We start from the raw sequence: 16552 nt of genomic DNA on the forward strand, positions 1-16552 counted from the left end.
AGGATAGGGCTAGGAAAATGGTGTCTGCTGTGGACCTGTTGTGCTGCTGGGCAAATTGGAGGCAGGCTGGAGACTTTATTTGATGTGAGCCATGACTAACTTCCTGAAGCACTTCATTATTATGGAGTTGAGAGAGATAGCAGTGAGGTCAAGCATACACTTGAAAACTAACACTCTGCCTCTTGATGACATCATCTGAATGCAGCATGCTGTTGAGAAACAGGGAGGATGCCAAGTATAGATCCTTGAGCACATCTGAGGTAATATTAGAAGAAGCGAAGCCACTTCAGGTGATTTGTCTCAAACCAGGGCCCATTAACTTTAACTGGCTCATCAAAGACATTTTCTGCATGACAAAATGCAGCAAGATCTAGACAACATCGAGGCTTGGCTGAAATGTGGCAAGTAACATGTGTGCCACCCAAATGCCAGGCAATGACTGTCTCCAATAAGAGACAATCTAAACACTGCCACTTGACATTCAATAATATTTGTATCACAGAATCCCCCACTGTTGACACCCTGAGTGTTACCATTGACCAAAAACTGGACTATAAATATAAAGGATACATGAGCAGGTCAGAGATTGCGTTGCTGCAATGAGTAACTTAACTCCTGACTTCTCAAAGCCTGTCCACCATCTGCAAGGCATAAGTCAAGACTGCGATGCAGTACTCCCCGGTGCCTGGATGAGTGCAGTTCCAACAAGATTTAAGAAGTTTAATGCCATCCAGGACAAAGCAGCGGCGCCACATCCACACCCTTTACCACTGATGCTCAGTCCTACCTATATGTGTCATCCACAAGATACACTGCAGAAACTTACCAAAGCTTCTACATGACATCTTCAGAACCAAGACACTACCATCTAGAAGGGCAAAGATAGCAAATACATGGGAATACCACCAATTGCAAGTTCCCCTCCAAACCTCTCACCATCCTAACTTGGAAATATATCGTTGGTGAAAATCCTGGATTTGTCGGGCATCGAGATCCTGGAATTTCCTCCCTCCCACAATAACATTGTGGGTGTACCTGCAATACATGGACTGCAGAGGTTCAAAAAGGCAGCTCATCACCACCTTCTCAGGAACAACTAGGGATGGGCTATAAATTCCTAGCCAGTGTCCCACAAGTGAATTTTAAAAGAAGAGAGGAGAAGCCGCCCATTTATGCTTACACATAGATAAGCTTCATTTGCAACACGTATGTAACATCCACAACCCATATCCTGAGAATGAATAAGAAATCTGATTTATAACAAACTTGTCAAAACAAGAATTTATTTATTTCGGAGATAATAGGAACTGCAGATGCCGGAGAATCAGAGATAACAAGGTGTAGAGCTGGATGAACACAGCAGGCCAAGCAGCATCAGAGGAGCAGGAAGGCTGACGTTTTAGGCCTAGACGCTCCTTCAGAAAATTTAATTATGACATGTTATATGCCATATGAAAGGCATTGCAGGCAAGAAATGTATATTACAAAAGTAACAACCCTTCTCAGTGATAAGATCAGGAATATATCAACTCACACGTCATGTTAGGGGATTTCCTATGGTACAGCTGACAATGAGTCAACTAACTTGCTTCATTATAATTGGAACTGATTACTGTGCAGTTGGCCCTGGGCAAAATTAGGGTAAAACGGGCTTTTTTAAAATTTATATATCTTGTTGACTTGCTGCTTTATAATTTCTTTCCCTTGTCATTATCTCAGCTAACCTAGTTGTCTTCTATTCTTTTACATCTCTCTCTGTCTATACTTAGTGCTGACATTTGTTTTGTTTGCATCGTACTACCCATCTGCTTGTTTGTTCCTGAATATTTCAATTCATACAGTAGCTGCAGGGAAACGGGGCCTGGGAGCGATTTGAGATGAAGGGTTGATCTGCAAATACCCATGAGGGATAGGATTCAGGCACAGGGGCCTTCAGAGCATGCAGTGGACATATTGGAGGATGTGAGAGATAATGGGAACTGCAGATGCTGGAGAATTCCAAGATAACAAAATGTGAGGCTGGATGAACACAGCAGGCCAAGCAGCATCTCAGGAGCACAAAAGCTGACGTTACGGGCCTAGACCCTTCATCAGAGAGGGGGATGGGGAGAGGGAACTGGAATAAATAGGGAGAGAGGGGGAGGCGGACCGAAGATGGAGAGTAAAGAAGATAGGTGGAGAGAGTGTAGGTGGGGAGGTAGGGAGGGGATAGGTCAGTCCAGGGAAGACGGACAGGTCAAGGAGGTGGGATGAGGTTAGTAGGTAGCTGGGGGTGCGGCTTGGTGTGGGAGGAAGGGATGGGTGAGAGGAAGAACCGGTTAGGGAGGCAGAGACAGGTTGGACTGGTTTTGGGATGCAGTGGGTGGGGGGGAAGAGCTGGGCTGGTTGTGTGGTGCAGTGGGGGGAGGGGACGAACTAGGCTGGTTTAGGGATGCAGAAGGGGAAGGGGAGATTTTGAAACTGGTGAAGTCCACATTGATACCATATGGCTGCAGGGTTCCCAGGCGGAATATGAGTTGCTGTTCCTGCAACCTTCGGGTGGCATCATTGTGGCAGTGCAGGAGGCCCATGATGGACATGTCATCTAGAGAATGGGAGGGGGAGTGGAAATGGTTTGCGACTGGGAGGTGCAGTTGTTTGTTGCGAACTGAGCGGAGGTGTTCTGCAAAGCGGTCCCCAAGCCTCTGCTTGGTTTCCCCAATGTAGAGGAAGCCACACCGGGTACAGTGGATGCAGTATACCACATTGGCAGATGTGCAGGTGAACCTCTGCTTAATGTGGAATGTCATCTTGGGGCCTGGGATGGGGGTGAGGGAGGAGGTGTGGGGACAAGTGTAGCATTTCCTGCGGTTGCAGGGGTAGGTGCCGGGTGTGGTGGGGTTGGAGGGCAGTGTGGAGTAAACAAGGGAGTCACGGAGAGAGTGGTCTCTCCGGAAAGCTGACAGGGGAGGGGATGGAAAAATGTCTTGGGTGGTGGGGTCGGATTGTAAATGGCGGAAGTGTCGGAGGATGATGCGTTGTATCCGGAGGTTGGTAGGGTGGTGTGTGAGAACGAGGGGGATCCTCTTGGAGAGGTTGTGGCGGGGGCGGGGTGTGAGGGATGTGTTGCGGGAAATACGGGAGACGCGGTCAAGGGCGTTCTCGATCACTGTGGGGGGAAGGTTGTGGTCCTTGAAGAACTTGGACATCTGGGATGTGCGGGAGTGGAATGTCTTATCGTGGGAGCAGATGCGGCGGAGGCGGAGGAATTGGGAATAGGGGATGGAATTTTTGCAGGAGGGTGGGTGGGAGGAGGTGTATTCTAGGTAGCTGTGGGAGTCGGTGGGATTGAAATGGACATCAGTTACAAGCTGGTTGCCTGAGATGGAGACTGAGAGGTCCAGGAAGGTGAGGGATGTGCTGGAGATGGCCCAGGTGAACTGAAGGTTGGGGTGGAAGGTGTTGGTGAAGTGGATGAACTGTTCGAGCTCCTCTGGGGAGCAAGAGACGGCGCCGATACAGTCATCAATGTACCGGAGGAAGAGGTGGGGTTTGGGGCCTGTGTAGGTGCGGAAGAGGGACTGTTCCACGTAACCTACAAAGAGGCAGGCATAGCTGGGGCCCATGCGGGTGCCCATGGCCACCCCCTTGGTCTTTAGGAAGTGGGAGGAGTCAAAAGAGAAGTTGTTGAGCGTGAGGGCGAGTTCAGCTAGGCGGATGAGAGTGTCGGTGGAGGGGGACTGGTCGGGCCTGCGGGACAGGAAGAAGCGGAGGGCCTTGAGGCCATCTCCATGCGGAATGCAGGTGTACAGGGACTGGACGTCCATGGTGAATATGAGGTGTTGGGGGCCAGGGAATTGAAAGTCCTGGAGGAGGTGGAGGGCGTGGGTGGTGTCACGGACGTAGGTGGGGAGTTCCTGGACCAAAGGGGAGAAAATGGAGTCCAGATAGGTGGAGATGAATTTGGTGGGGCAGGAGCAGGCTGAGACGATGGGTCGACCAGGGCAGGCAGGTTTGTGGATTTTGGGAAGGAGATAGAAACGGGCCGTGTGGGGTTGGGGAACAATGAGGTTGGAGGCTGTGGGTGGGAGGTCCCCTGTGGTGATGAGGTCGTGAATGGTGTTGGAGATGATGGTTTGGTGCTCGGGTGTGGGGTCATGATCGAGGAGGCGGTAGGAGGTGGTGTCGGAGAGTTGGCGTCTGGCCTCGGCGATGTAGAGGTCAGTGCGCCATACTATCACTGCGCCACCCTTGTCTGCGGGTTTGATGGTGAGGTTGGGGTTGGAGCGGAGGGAGCGGAGGGCTGCCCGTTCTGCGGGGGAGAGGTTGGAGTGGGTGAGAGGGGTGGAGAGGTTCAGGCGGTTAATGTCTCGACGGCAGTTGGAGATGAAGAGGTCGAGGGAGGGTAGGAGGCCTGGGGGTGGTGTCCAGGAGGAGGACTTGTGTTGGAAGCGGGTGAAGGGGTCAGTGGAGGGAGGGTTAGGCTCCCGGTTGAAGAAGTAGGCATGGAGGCGAAGACGGCGGAAAAACTGCTCTATGTCCAATCGTGACTGGTATTCGTTGATGTGTGGTTGTAGGGGGACAAAGGTGAGCCCCTTGCTAAGGACTGACCGTTCGTCCTCAGTCAGTGGAAGGTCTGGGGGGATTGTGAAGATGCGGCAGGGCTCAGTGTGGCTGTCTTCTCTGGGGTTGCTGGCTGTGGAGGTTGTGGGCGGAGCGATGAGGTCGTCGGCCGTGGGCGGGGTTCCGTCGGCCGTGGGTGGGATTCCGTTGGCGTCGGCTGTGGGCGGGGTTCCGTCGGCCGTGGGCGGGGTTCCATCGGCGTCGACCGTGGGCGGGGTTCTGTCGCCGTCGACCGTGGGCGGGGTTCCATCGGCGGTTGGAGGATCGGGGTGGGCGGCAGCAGCTGCGGTGAGGGTGGTGTGTGGGGTGTTGTACCTGGACGTGGAGGTGGTGACTGCAGCAGCGGTTCCGGAAGTTCTGTGGCCGGCGGAGGCGGATGTGACGTCATCGGTGGGGTCTCCGGCCGTGTCCTCATGGTCAATGGCGGCGGGTGCATGGTGGGGGAGGGGCAGGGACAGAGTCGGGATTTGGGAGGCGCAGGAATCCTCTAGTGGGTGGCAGGGGCCCGTGAGTTGGTTGTACTTACGATTTTTGGTGTCCAGTAAAGCTGAGTGGAACTGGGTGTTCAGTCTGTGGACCCTGCGGAGGATGAAAAACAACAGAGGTCCTTTGCAGGTCTGGGAGAGGGAGGCTCTGAGGTGGGGCAGGCTGGATTGCAGTGTGTGGAGGTGCCGGCGCATGGCTGCGAGTGTCTGTTTCAGGACTCGCAGGGAGAACCGCTTCTGAAGGGTCTGAATGTTCTGGGTGTAGAGGTGGTCACGGTTTGGGCCAAATTGGGAAGGCTGAAATGTGGACTGTAGTCCCTTGGGGATGATCTGGTTCCGTAGGCAGGTGCTGAGGAAGGTGATGTGGCTGTGGTACCTGGTTTGCTGGTTTGCTTCAGGACATGGTCGAGCAGTTTCAAGGCCGAAGAGATTACAAGAGAGTTGCAATGGGAGAGAGATTCCCTGAGGAGGATGTGTCAATGTGCAGTGGATATGGGAGTACTTCAGGGACTATGGAAGCACTGAAGAAGCTCTGGGTTTTACCAGTTCTGAAGAGATCTGGGGCTTAGGAACACTGCCTTCATTTTAATGCTGATGACTCTGGTGCCTCAGCAAGACATTTAGACGGTAACACAGTTGTGGGCCCCACTGCCCTTTTAGCATGCTAAATTCACCACTACTTTCATGAAGTGGACTTGTAAAATAATTTCTTCATGGGAAATGGGTACACTGGCTGGACCAGCAATAATTGCTCAACCGTCATTGCCCAGAGGGCAGTTGAGAGTCAACTGCATTGCTTTAGGTTTGGAGTCATGTTTAGGCCAGGCAGATAAGGAGGGAGGATTTCCTTTCCTAAAGCACATTAATAATAGGATTTTATGACGTTTGAAAGTCACAATTAGACTAACTTTTAATCCAGATTTTTATTTAATTATTTGCAATGGTGAGGTTTGAACTCTTGTCCTCAGAACATTTGCCTTGTTAGCACTGTATACCACCATAACTACTTTCAGTGCTATATTAGGAAAGTGATGTTTTAAAATTAAGAAGCCTAGTTTATGCAAAATCTCTGGTAAAATGAATGCTCTGCTGTTTATTTTTCTGCAGTTCAGTGCACCTCTGCAACAATGCCATTCAGAAGCGATTAAAGCCCTCTGCTGATCGTAACCCACTGGTGCCAAAAGAGAACATGTGGTCAAGTAATGAGTTCCAAGACTATTTAAGAATTAAAGGCCATGACATCATCTGGCAGGAGACTGTCTACCCTTCCATGAAAAAGGCTATAATTTGTTCTTTGGTGACGGTTCAGGCCATTGTGCAAGCACGCAAAAACAATTTTGGACTATATGGTGCTGATTTCTTGCTGGGAGAAGATTTTAAACCCTGGCTAATTGAGATCAACTTGAGTCCAAGCATGTCACGTTCTACGTCTGTTACTGCCATACTGTGTGCTAATGTACAGGAAGACACTATCAAAGTAATCATTGACAGAAAATATAATAGCAAGTGTAATATTGGACGTTTTGAGTGTCTGTCTCAACAGGTAAAGCTATCTTACACCCATTGCTATATTTTTCTGAGCAAGCATTGATGTGTCTGGGATTAGTCTTTTCTAATGTCTGCGGCTGTGCAATCTCATTCGTGCAAGTTGAAATGATGACACACCATAATTGCTGTGGTTTATTCCTATATTTGAGATGCTCATGGAACTAAAATTCATAATTTCATTTTCCGTTTGAAACTCGTTTCAAATGTGAATGCTGTTGTTATTCCAGTTGATTTTCTTATTGACAAGTCAGATACCAGACTGAAATCTGGCTTGATAGAACATATTTTGACTTTTTTTAAAATATAACAAGGTGGTCTTTCATGAAATAAAACAGAAGTTTATTATGCAAAGGAAAAGCAGATAAAATAATATAAAGCCAAGCTACTTATAAGACAATTTGAAATATTTTAAAACACAGTAAAAACATGTCATCACTTTACACACACCACAGAGCAATTGTATCTTTATCACATCTATAAAGTTTAACTTCGTTGTTTCTTTCAATTCCCAGTTTTGAACAGTAGGTAACATTTTCCTTGATTAGTCACACAACCTTCTCAACTTGGAATTACTTCTTCAGGATTCTAACCCAATGCTTCTGATCTGGAAGTTTCAAACTAAAATCCTTACACTGAGGTAATGCATTTCTTAATAGGTCTAAACTATTCATTTCTTCAGGAGATGCTTTTTCATACATTTAACTTCCACGGGGACATTTGTGTAAAACTTTTCAAACTATGGGCTTTTTCCTTAACCAAAAACAAAATCCTTTTAAACCAAAAGTAAATTGATACTCCTCATTGCCCACTGGGACAGTTTTACAATGTGAACAAATCCTCATTATCATCCCAGGTATTCAATCTCTCATACTGTTTTAAAAAGCCATGTGTCTAGAAACAAAAACAGAATTTGCTAGAAAAGCTCAGCAGGTCTGGCAGCATCTATGAAGAGAAAACAGAGTTAATGCTTCAGGTCTGGTGACCCTACCTCAGAACGGATGGTAGCTAGGAAAATGTCGCTTTATATGCAGAAGATTGGGTGGGCGGAGGGTGTCTGGAGTAAATAATTGGCCAAAGAGAGAGAAATACAATTGGACAGACAAAGGAGTGGATAACAATCTGGCTAAGAGGGTGTTAATGGGGACTGTTAGTAGCTAACAATAGGTAGTGTGTAATGGCAGGGCATATGATAACAAGACCTGGTGTGTGGGGTAGGGTGTTAGGACATGGAAGTGTTCGAGCCCTAAAATTATTGAAGTTGATTATTGAGTCCAGAGGGCTGCAGGGTCCCCAAGTGGAAAATGAGGTGTTGTTCTTCCAGCTTGCACTGAACTTCACTGGAACACTGCAGCAAGCCTGAGACAGAGATGTTGGCCAGGGAACAGCATGGTGTGTTAAAATGGAAGGCAGCTGAAAGCTCAGGGTCTTTTTGGTGAGCCCAACACAGGTGTTCTGCAAGGCAATCACCCAGTCTCCACTTTGTTTCTCCACTGTAGGTGAGACCACATTGTGAGCAGTGAACGCAGTGGACTAGATTGTGAGATGTGCAAGTAAAGAGCTTTTGGAAGTTATGTTTGGGTCCTTGGATACTGAAGAGGGAGGAGGTAAATGGGCAGGTGTTACACCTTCAGTCGCAGGGGCCGGTGCCATGGGCCTGTGGGCATATGTTGGGAGTGAAGGATGATGGACCTTAGTGTTCTGGAGGGAATGGACCGTATGGAAGGCAGACAAGGCAGGGGAGGGGAATATGTGTCTGGTGGTGGTATCTCACTGGAGGTGGCAGTAATGGCGGCTGATGACCTTCTGGATGTGGATGTTGGTGGAATGGTAATTAAGGACAAGGAGAGCCCCATTGTTGTTGCGGGAGGGAAGAGAGGGGGTGATGGCAGAAGCCAGGAGGTGGGTCAGACCTCATTGAGGGCCCTGTTGACAACGGTGCTGGGGAATTCTCGGCTGAGGAATAAAGTGGACATTTCATTGGCTCCCTTGTTGAAGTTGGCCTCATTGGAACATATGGGACAGAGTTGGCAGAATTGGGAGAATGGAATGGAGTCTTTACAGGAAGCGGTGTGCGAGGATATATAGTCCAGGTAGCTGTGGGCGTCAGCAGGTTTATAGTGGATATTAGTTGTCAGTTTATGTCCAGAAATGGAAACAGATGTTGCAGAAAGGAAGGGAGGAATCAGAAATAGACCAGGGTGAAAGTGAGGGTGGGGTGGAAATTGGAAGCGAAATCAATGAACTTTTCCAATTCCGGACCAGAGAGAGAAGCAGCACTGATGATGTCATCAATATATTGGAGAAAGAGTTGTGGGTTGGGCCAGAATAGGATTGGAACGAAGAATGTTCTACATTCCCCACAAAGAGACATGGATAACTGGGGCCCATGTAGGTAGCCATGGCCACGCCTCTGACCTGTAGAAAATGAGACGAGTTGAAAGAGAAATTGTTTCGGGTGAAGATGAGCTCGGCCAAACAGAGGTGGGTGGTGGTGGGTGAGGAAAGTTCAGGCCTTTGGTCCAGGAAAAAGCGGAGACCCCTGAGACCATCCTGGTGGGAGAATGGACGTGTGTAGGGATGGCACATCTATAGTAAAGAGGATAATAAAATGTGAGGCTGGATGAACACAGCAGGCCAAGCAGCATCTCAGGAGCACAAAAGCTGACGTTTCGGGCCTAGACCCTTCATCGGACTGAAGGGTCTAGGCCCGAAATGTCAGCTTTTGTGCTCCTGAGATGCTGCTTGGCCTGCTGTGTTCACCCAGCCTCACATTTTATTATCTTGGATTCTCCAGCATCTGCAGTTCCCATTATCTCTGATACTATAGTAAAGAGGAGGCTGCTGGAACCTGCAAACTGGACATTTTGAAACTGGCGTAAAGCGTCAGAGGAATTGCGAATGTAAGTGGGTGACGCTGGACCTAGGGAGAATAGACTAAGTTGAGGTACGAAGAAATGAGTTCTGTGGGGCAGGGGCAGGCTGATGCCTAGAATTAAGTTTATCTATTAAACTCCCTATGCTTACAGGCCAAAAAAACGTCATCTTCATTTACGCTACATCTGCTCTACTACACATCCACAGTGCTTGTGAAATTAGTCTTTTTCTCATTCTGTAATTTGGCCAAGTCCTTTGTGTTTGCATTTACTGGCATATGCTCATTGTCTGCATTATTTCCAGGAAAGAAAATACCTCAGCAAAGGAGCTCATTCTCTTCAAGCAACAGTCCTGTCCAAAGACAAGTAGGATTGTTTAATGCATCCAAAAAATTCTGTGAATTTTGTTTCTATTTCAGTTGCGTGTGGTGCTTGCCTGTAGTTCTGAAATGATTTCACATTCCATATATTCTGGGAATATTAAAGAATCCTGGCATTTAATCTTTTAAACTTCTTAGAATTTTAAACTTTTCTAACTGATTGAGTAGTTCCTGTTTCTTATTTTTTGCTTTTTTTTCTCAGTTACTGGTTTTGAGTGACAGCTACTTATAAAAACTACGTGCGTTTGTGCTGTGGTTGGGATCATACTCAGAAATAAGCATAATGGGAAGATTGCCAATCGTTATGTATTTTATGAGACTTTCCTAGTTTTACACTGCATATTCCAACTGCAGAAGGCAAAGAAAGTTTTCTGTTACATTCTCATGGCCAAATTTGAACCCATGTGAAAACCTGCCACTATGAGCAGAGTCAGAATTGGATCCTTGCTCTTGTTCTTTATTGCCAGCATGTAACTTTTGGGATTATCTACAAGGCCCTCTCATGATTGGGTGTGGAGGGTTTGAGTTAGTGTCAGGAGAGGCTTGAGCTTCCCTAGTGAGCTGTTGGAGGAATGACATCTTGTTACTTCCATAAGGAACATTAAAATGAAAAAAAAATCTTCTCATGATTTCTTTTCACAATTGTGTTGGCCTGCAGAGAGATTCCCGGTGCAAATTATACTTGGATCTTAATGATAATACTGGAAACCATCACACACATGTTAAAAAGGACCTTGCTGGCTTTGGGTGGGTGTCTTTATCATTTGAAACATAGAAAATAGGTGCAGAACCAGGCTGTTTGGCCATTGGAGCCTGTACCACCATTTAATATGATCATGGCTGATGATGTAATCCCAGTATTCCATTCCTGCTTTCTCTCTTCAAACTTGTCAGCTCCCAGCAGTTTCAGAGGTCTTCCAGAGCAAGGAGGTGACCTCAACCGAGTGTTGTAGACTGACATATTCCAAGGTCCTGGACTATGTGCTGAGGGATGCACTAAAGCTTGTGACTACTGCCACCAAGGCACAGTGGAGAAAAATCACCACCTAAGGTCTTTCTACCAAAGTTAATTGGGATCCTACTCAGTTATAGGACCCTGCCAGTGCCTCAAATGCATGGAAATAGTCTTGTACAAGCACAAAATGCCTTGGGTTTGTTTTATGTTTCAAGCTCCAATATTTGTTTGTTTCTCCATATGTTACTGTACAGAGCCAAGCTGCTTTAACAACTACATATGTATATAAAGATATTTTCATGAATAAAGTTATTTTTGAAATAAAGAAAAGGATTCTGGAGTGACTTTTATTCTGGACAAGTAAGATGAAAAGTTTTCCACAGTGTTAAATTTTCACTTCTTTTATAAAATTCCTTTGTATAACCTGTGCTTTAGAGTTGCCACAAAAATGTTGTAAAATGTTTGTGCACAATAAATAAAACATTAAATAAGTTGTAAAACTGACTCAAAACCACCTCCTCTATATACATTATCACCAGTCATACTTTTTACTTATCTGATTTGTGTGTATATAAAGTGACAAATTGCTAATTTTTTGCCACATGGATCTGTCGTGGAGAATTTCTACAGGTTAGATAATTTAAAAGCATTAAGGAGCTTTTGAGATATACAATCTTCCTGAAGCAAACAGTACAGTGTGCTACAGTGGCTCCTACAGATTTGCATGTCAACTACCAGGCAGGGTACATCTTGACTTCTAAAGAAACATATTGGTCATTAATCCAGACATGCTTATGAAATACTTTAGCAAAATCTGTTCATAAAATGTCTTCAACAAAAACCGCAATCCCACAAGACAAACCAGAAAGTCAACAGTAATCCTCAAAGAAGTGCCAGTAACTGAATAGAATGCCAACATGCTTGAACGAAAAGCAGTCAACCCAATTCCATGTTATTTTACAAGGGAATTTATACCATGGATAAGTTAATCAAGCTCCTTCAACACATATTATGGGAATGCTTGGACTGGAGCAATTACATAGAAAAGTTTGCAACCACCTTCCAGCTTGAGGAAAAATGAGCAATGCCAACTTTGTAACATACATTGTCGGATTTTTTTTAAACTAAAAGAGTTGCAGAAAATACAATTGTAAATCATATGGAAGGCACCACATTTTATCCACCTAAATCTCCTGCTTGTCACCAAACAGAATTGTTCGACCTAATTTAGTATATGCCTGCCATTAGGTAATTTGGATTCTGATTTGGCTATCTGTCGTCGATCATTTTTCACCACCTACCAGTTTTGTTTGAATTGATCGTCTAGCTGAATACCTAAAGCAGATAACAGAACTACACGGTCATAATACAAGGGGACATACAATCTTATGTAAACACCACAATCATGCAGACTGATTCCGCAATCTTTTACAGATTACCTCATGTCTGATGTGCACGAAATCGGTGAGACATTTGAGAGCCTGGTAATAAACAGAAGTTTTCAGTGGGTAAGATCAATCAAATTGAATTGCTGATTCATTGTGAAATTACTTCTGCTGTTCTCTGCATTTCCTGTGGAGTTAGTGCAATTTCCTTCAAGTTTGCTGGTTGGTGTTGCAGGACTGTTGTTTTTGTTGTGGTCATAATATTTTGGGACCATTTTTGTGTGTTTGTATTTGCAGTACAATTGTATTTTTTTTCATTTTTATTTGGTTTTGTTTATAGCTAGACGTGTAGAACATGAAAGGCTCCAAAGCAAGTTTCAAAGCAAATTGACAACTCGTCACTATTATAGTTTAGAAAATCCAATTTTTATGACTGATATCAATAATGCGACTGAGTGATTAATCTGTTGTGGTGATGTTAGTTGAGGGGAAATGTCAGGCAGGAGATCTTCCTGTCATGTTACCAATACCTCTGTGTTCTCTTATAGTGATAAAACATTTTGGATTTTGATGCAACATTGTTTTCAAAAGGTGGCTGCACCAGCATTATAGTACTGTACTGACATGTCAGTCTGTATAAGTTCAAATCCTGTACGGTGCCTGAACCTGAACATCCTGACTTAGATGCCACCATTCTAGAACTGGGCTAAGCCAACATTTACTACCATGTCAATTTTAGGAAGAAATACATTAAAGTCTTATGAGGGTTCAGTGAAAAATTTTAAGAGTATCCACATATAACAGTGAGGTCAGTCACTAGATAGTCTGACTTTTTTGTAATGTGGTTTGAAGGATACGTCATGCTCAAAATATCAAGAAAGTTCTTCTGGTCTTCCATGAACAGTGATGGGGGCTCCTTGACATTCACGCAAGAGGGCAGATAGATCTATGGCTTAATGTATCATTTGGAAGATAACATTGTTGATAGTTTCTCACTTCCACAATGTTGGATGTGACTGTCACCTCGTCTATACAACAAGGTCATAATGTGTAAAATCACATGGAGTAAATATGCCCATTGTTTATAGGCAGCTACTTTGAAATTTGTACTCTCAATCAGCCACACCTGATATGGGAGGGACATATTTGGAATGACAGATGTTTGTCCAAAGAACGGTACTGGAAAATCCATAAAGGAAGTCTGCAACCTGGCACACTTGTTTCCAGTCGGGGGTCTGATTCTCTTGGCTCAGATTCACCATTTTGGGATTTGCTGAAAGAATGTTCTTTTTCTGTAAGAAAGTTGCTTCTCTACAGGAATAGTAAAGGAAGTACAAAACAAACTAAAATCTAATTCGGGTATTGAGTCTTTCAAAACTACTGCCACAACAACTCTGTACAGTGCTATTTCCCAAGCTTTATCGGACAATAGCATTTTAATGCCTTCACTACTCCTCATTGGTGTACAATACTTCAATGTATATTTAAATTCTAGTATTGTGGTGAGGTTTTATGAATCAAACCTGTCACATATTTCTTGCCAATCTTGCCCTGATATAATTGGTATTCATTCTTTCTCCCTGTTTTCCCACAATTGGTCTCTTTAAATCCCAGGGGTTATTTGGCTGCCTTTGACTGGATTTGATAAACTGTGGATTATCTTTTTGTAATTCATATGAAATCAGTCACAAGTAATTGTGGGAGGAGAAGAAGTGATCAGGAATGGATAGTCAGTACCTATGATTTACTAGCGATAAGAAATTGCAAAAGGAGGAAGCAAACCTTAAACGAACAAAAGGAAATGATTCAACAGGAAACATAATTAATCTCAAATCCTTCGCATTAAGAAATAGCTTAAGGTTATTTTTCTGCTTGTTCCTCTTCTCGATTTCAGTTATTTGCCTAGAGCAACCTCCAAATACCTTAGACAACTCACAATTCTATTCACATAAATCAACATCATTTGGTGATATGGGGCATCACAACTGATCCAATCTGGTTGTGTGTTACCACATATTTATATGATTTTTTTTCCCGGTGGAACTTCGTAGCTATTACCAGGAATGAGATCCTGGCATCAAAATCAGAAATTGTTGGAAAAGCTGAGCGTGTTCAGCAGCATTTGTGGAGAGAAATCAGAGTTATGGGCTTCGGATCGGTATGACAGGTCGGCACAACATCGAAGGCCGAAGGGCCTGTACTGTGCTGTAATGTGCTATGCTCTATGCGCACCAAACACAACGAAACAGTCTGACTGACCAAATTATATCACAATAGATTAGGAATAAAAATTGGTACCTTTCCCCACATTACATAAATCGGCACCACACAGTGTGATTCTTCTGACCCCTGAGTATATGGGAAATAAATGATAGAACCATGTAAGGTATGATGTTCGTGCCTGAAATGTATCATGGGGTTGCACCAAGATCAATGAAAAGTGATCTCTTTTTATTGGACAGCAATCAATCGGTTCAAAGTCCATATGAAACAACATAATAAAACAAAGAACTCTGGTTGCTGGAAATCTGAACACAAACAGAAATTGCTGGAGAAACTTGGCAGGTCTTGCAGCATCTGTAGAGAGAAAGTTGAGTTAGCATTTAGGGTCCAGTGACCCTTCTTCAGAACTAGTAGTGGTTAGAAAAAGGTGAAATATATGCTGAAGAAAGGGAGGGGTGTAGGTGTGGGGCAGAAGTGGAAAGGGTTAAGTGATAAGTGGAGAGAAGGATGCCAGAGGGAAAGGACGATAATTAGGCAGTTAAAGGCATGGATAATGATAAGGCAGGGAGAAAGAAAAACTGCTAATGGGGACAATTAGTAGGTAAAAATGGATTGGCTGTGTTGAAAGCAGCCTATTAGATGCTTTGGCCTGGGGTGTGGGGTTGGGTAAAAGACATAGATGAAAATGTTCAGGCGCTGAAATTATTGAATTCGATACTGACTCCTGAAGGCTGCAGTGTTCCCATGTGGAAACTGACATGCTATTCTTCCAGCTTGTGCTGAGTCTTGCTGGAGCACTGTAGTAGGTCATATATAGATTTGGCCAAGGAACACAGTGGTGTGTTGAAATGGATCAGGATGCTCTTAGTGGCTCCACTTTCTTTTTAATTTCAAAGATACGCTTCTTTCATAAAAAAATCTTTATGTATATGCATAGTCACTAAAGCAGTTTGAGAGATACTGGGAACTGCAGATGCTGGAGAATCTGAGATTACAAAGTATAAAGCTGGATGAACACAGCAGGCCAAGCAGCATCGGAGGAGCAGGAAAGCTGGTGTTTTGGGTCTAGACCCTATTATCTTAAAGCAGCTAAGTTCTGTTTTAATGGAGGAACAAAGAAACATTGGAGTTTGATTCTATCCAATAAACAAACCCAAGGCATTTCTTACTTACACAAGGCTGTATTTACTTACATTTGAGGCACTGGGAGAGTCCAAAAACTGAATAGACCCCCATTGTACAAAAACAAAGCTGCTGTAAAAGCTCAGCAGGCCTGGCAGTGTCTGTGAAGGAAAAATCGGAGTTAACTTTTCAGGCCCAGTGACCCTTCCTCAGAACTGACCTCCATTGTAATTTGGTTGGAAGACTTTAGATAGTGGTCTTTCCCCACTGTGCCTTGGCAGCAGCTGCCCCAAGCTTTAGTGCATCCCTCAGCACATAGTCCTGGACCTTGGAATATATCAATCTGCAACATTCAGTCAAGGTCAATTCCTTGTCTGGAAGATATTAGGACTCTCCACTTCTTCCTGGAAGAAACACCCGAACTGCCCCCATTCACCACCACCCTTCATTGCCTGACTTAGCTCATCTTCACTTCGAACAACCTTTCCTTTAATTCCTCTCACTTTCCTCAGATCAAAGGTGTAGCCTTGGATACCTGCATAGGCCACAGTTATGCCTGTATCTTTGGGGGGGCATGTGGAACATTCCCTATTCCAGTCGTACTTGGGCCCATCACCCCCAACTTTTCTTTTAGTATATTGAATGTTTGTGGATGTGGTGCCAACCAAGTGAGCTGCTTTGTTCTGGATGATGTGAATCATCTTGAGTGATGTTGGAAATGTACTCATCCAGGCAAGTGGGCAGTATTCCATCACAATCTTGACTTGCCTGGTATGTGTGCAATATTTTGACACCTGGCATGAAAAAAGAGGCCTTGACATCTATGCATGTTCAGTAGATTCAGTTTGAATACAGAATAAGACTGGTGAGCTTTCTTTCCTACATGTAATACATGCTTTAAGCAGTGAGTGGCACTGTCAGGTTTGAGAAAACTGTGCTGAAGCCCAACATGTCACATCGAGGCAAATGCAGTACAAGA

At 44.7% G+C, this 16552-nt stretch overlaps 1 protein-coding gene across 1 annotated transcript in view; it reads left to right on the forward strand.

Annotated features, from left to right (window-relative positions):
* Positions 1 to 9996, forward strand: part of LOC125463311 (protein monoglycylase TTLL8-like) — an 80820-nt gene extending 70824 nt beyond the window's left edge. The window contains exons 10-11 of the mRNA XM_059654794.1: positions 6195 to 6630; positions 9813 to 9996. Of these exons, the coding sequence (XP_059510777.1) occupies positions 6195 to 6630; positions 9813 to 9878 (502 nt within the window). The 3' untranslated portion in view covers positions 9879 to 9996. The remainder of the gene's footprint in view (positions 1 to 6194; positions 6631 to 9812) is intronic.
* Positions 9997 to 16552: the final 6556 nt, after the last annotated feature.

This window comes from Stegostoma tigrinum, chromosome 25 (genome assembly GCF_030684315.1).
Source record: "Stegostoma tigrinum isolate sSteTig4 chromosome 25, sSteTig4.hap1, whole genome shotgun sequence".
Taxonomy (NCBI): domain Eukaryota; kingdom Metazoa; phylum Chordata; class Chondrichthyes; order Orectolobiformes; family Stegostomatidae; genus Stegostoma; species Stegostoma tigrinum.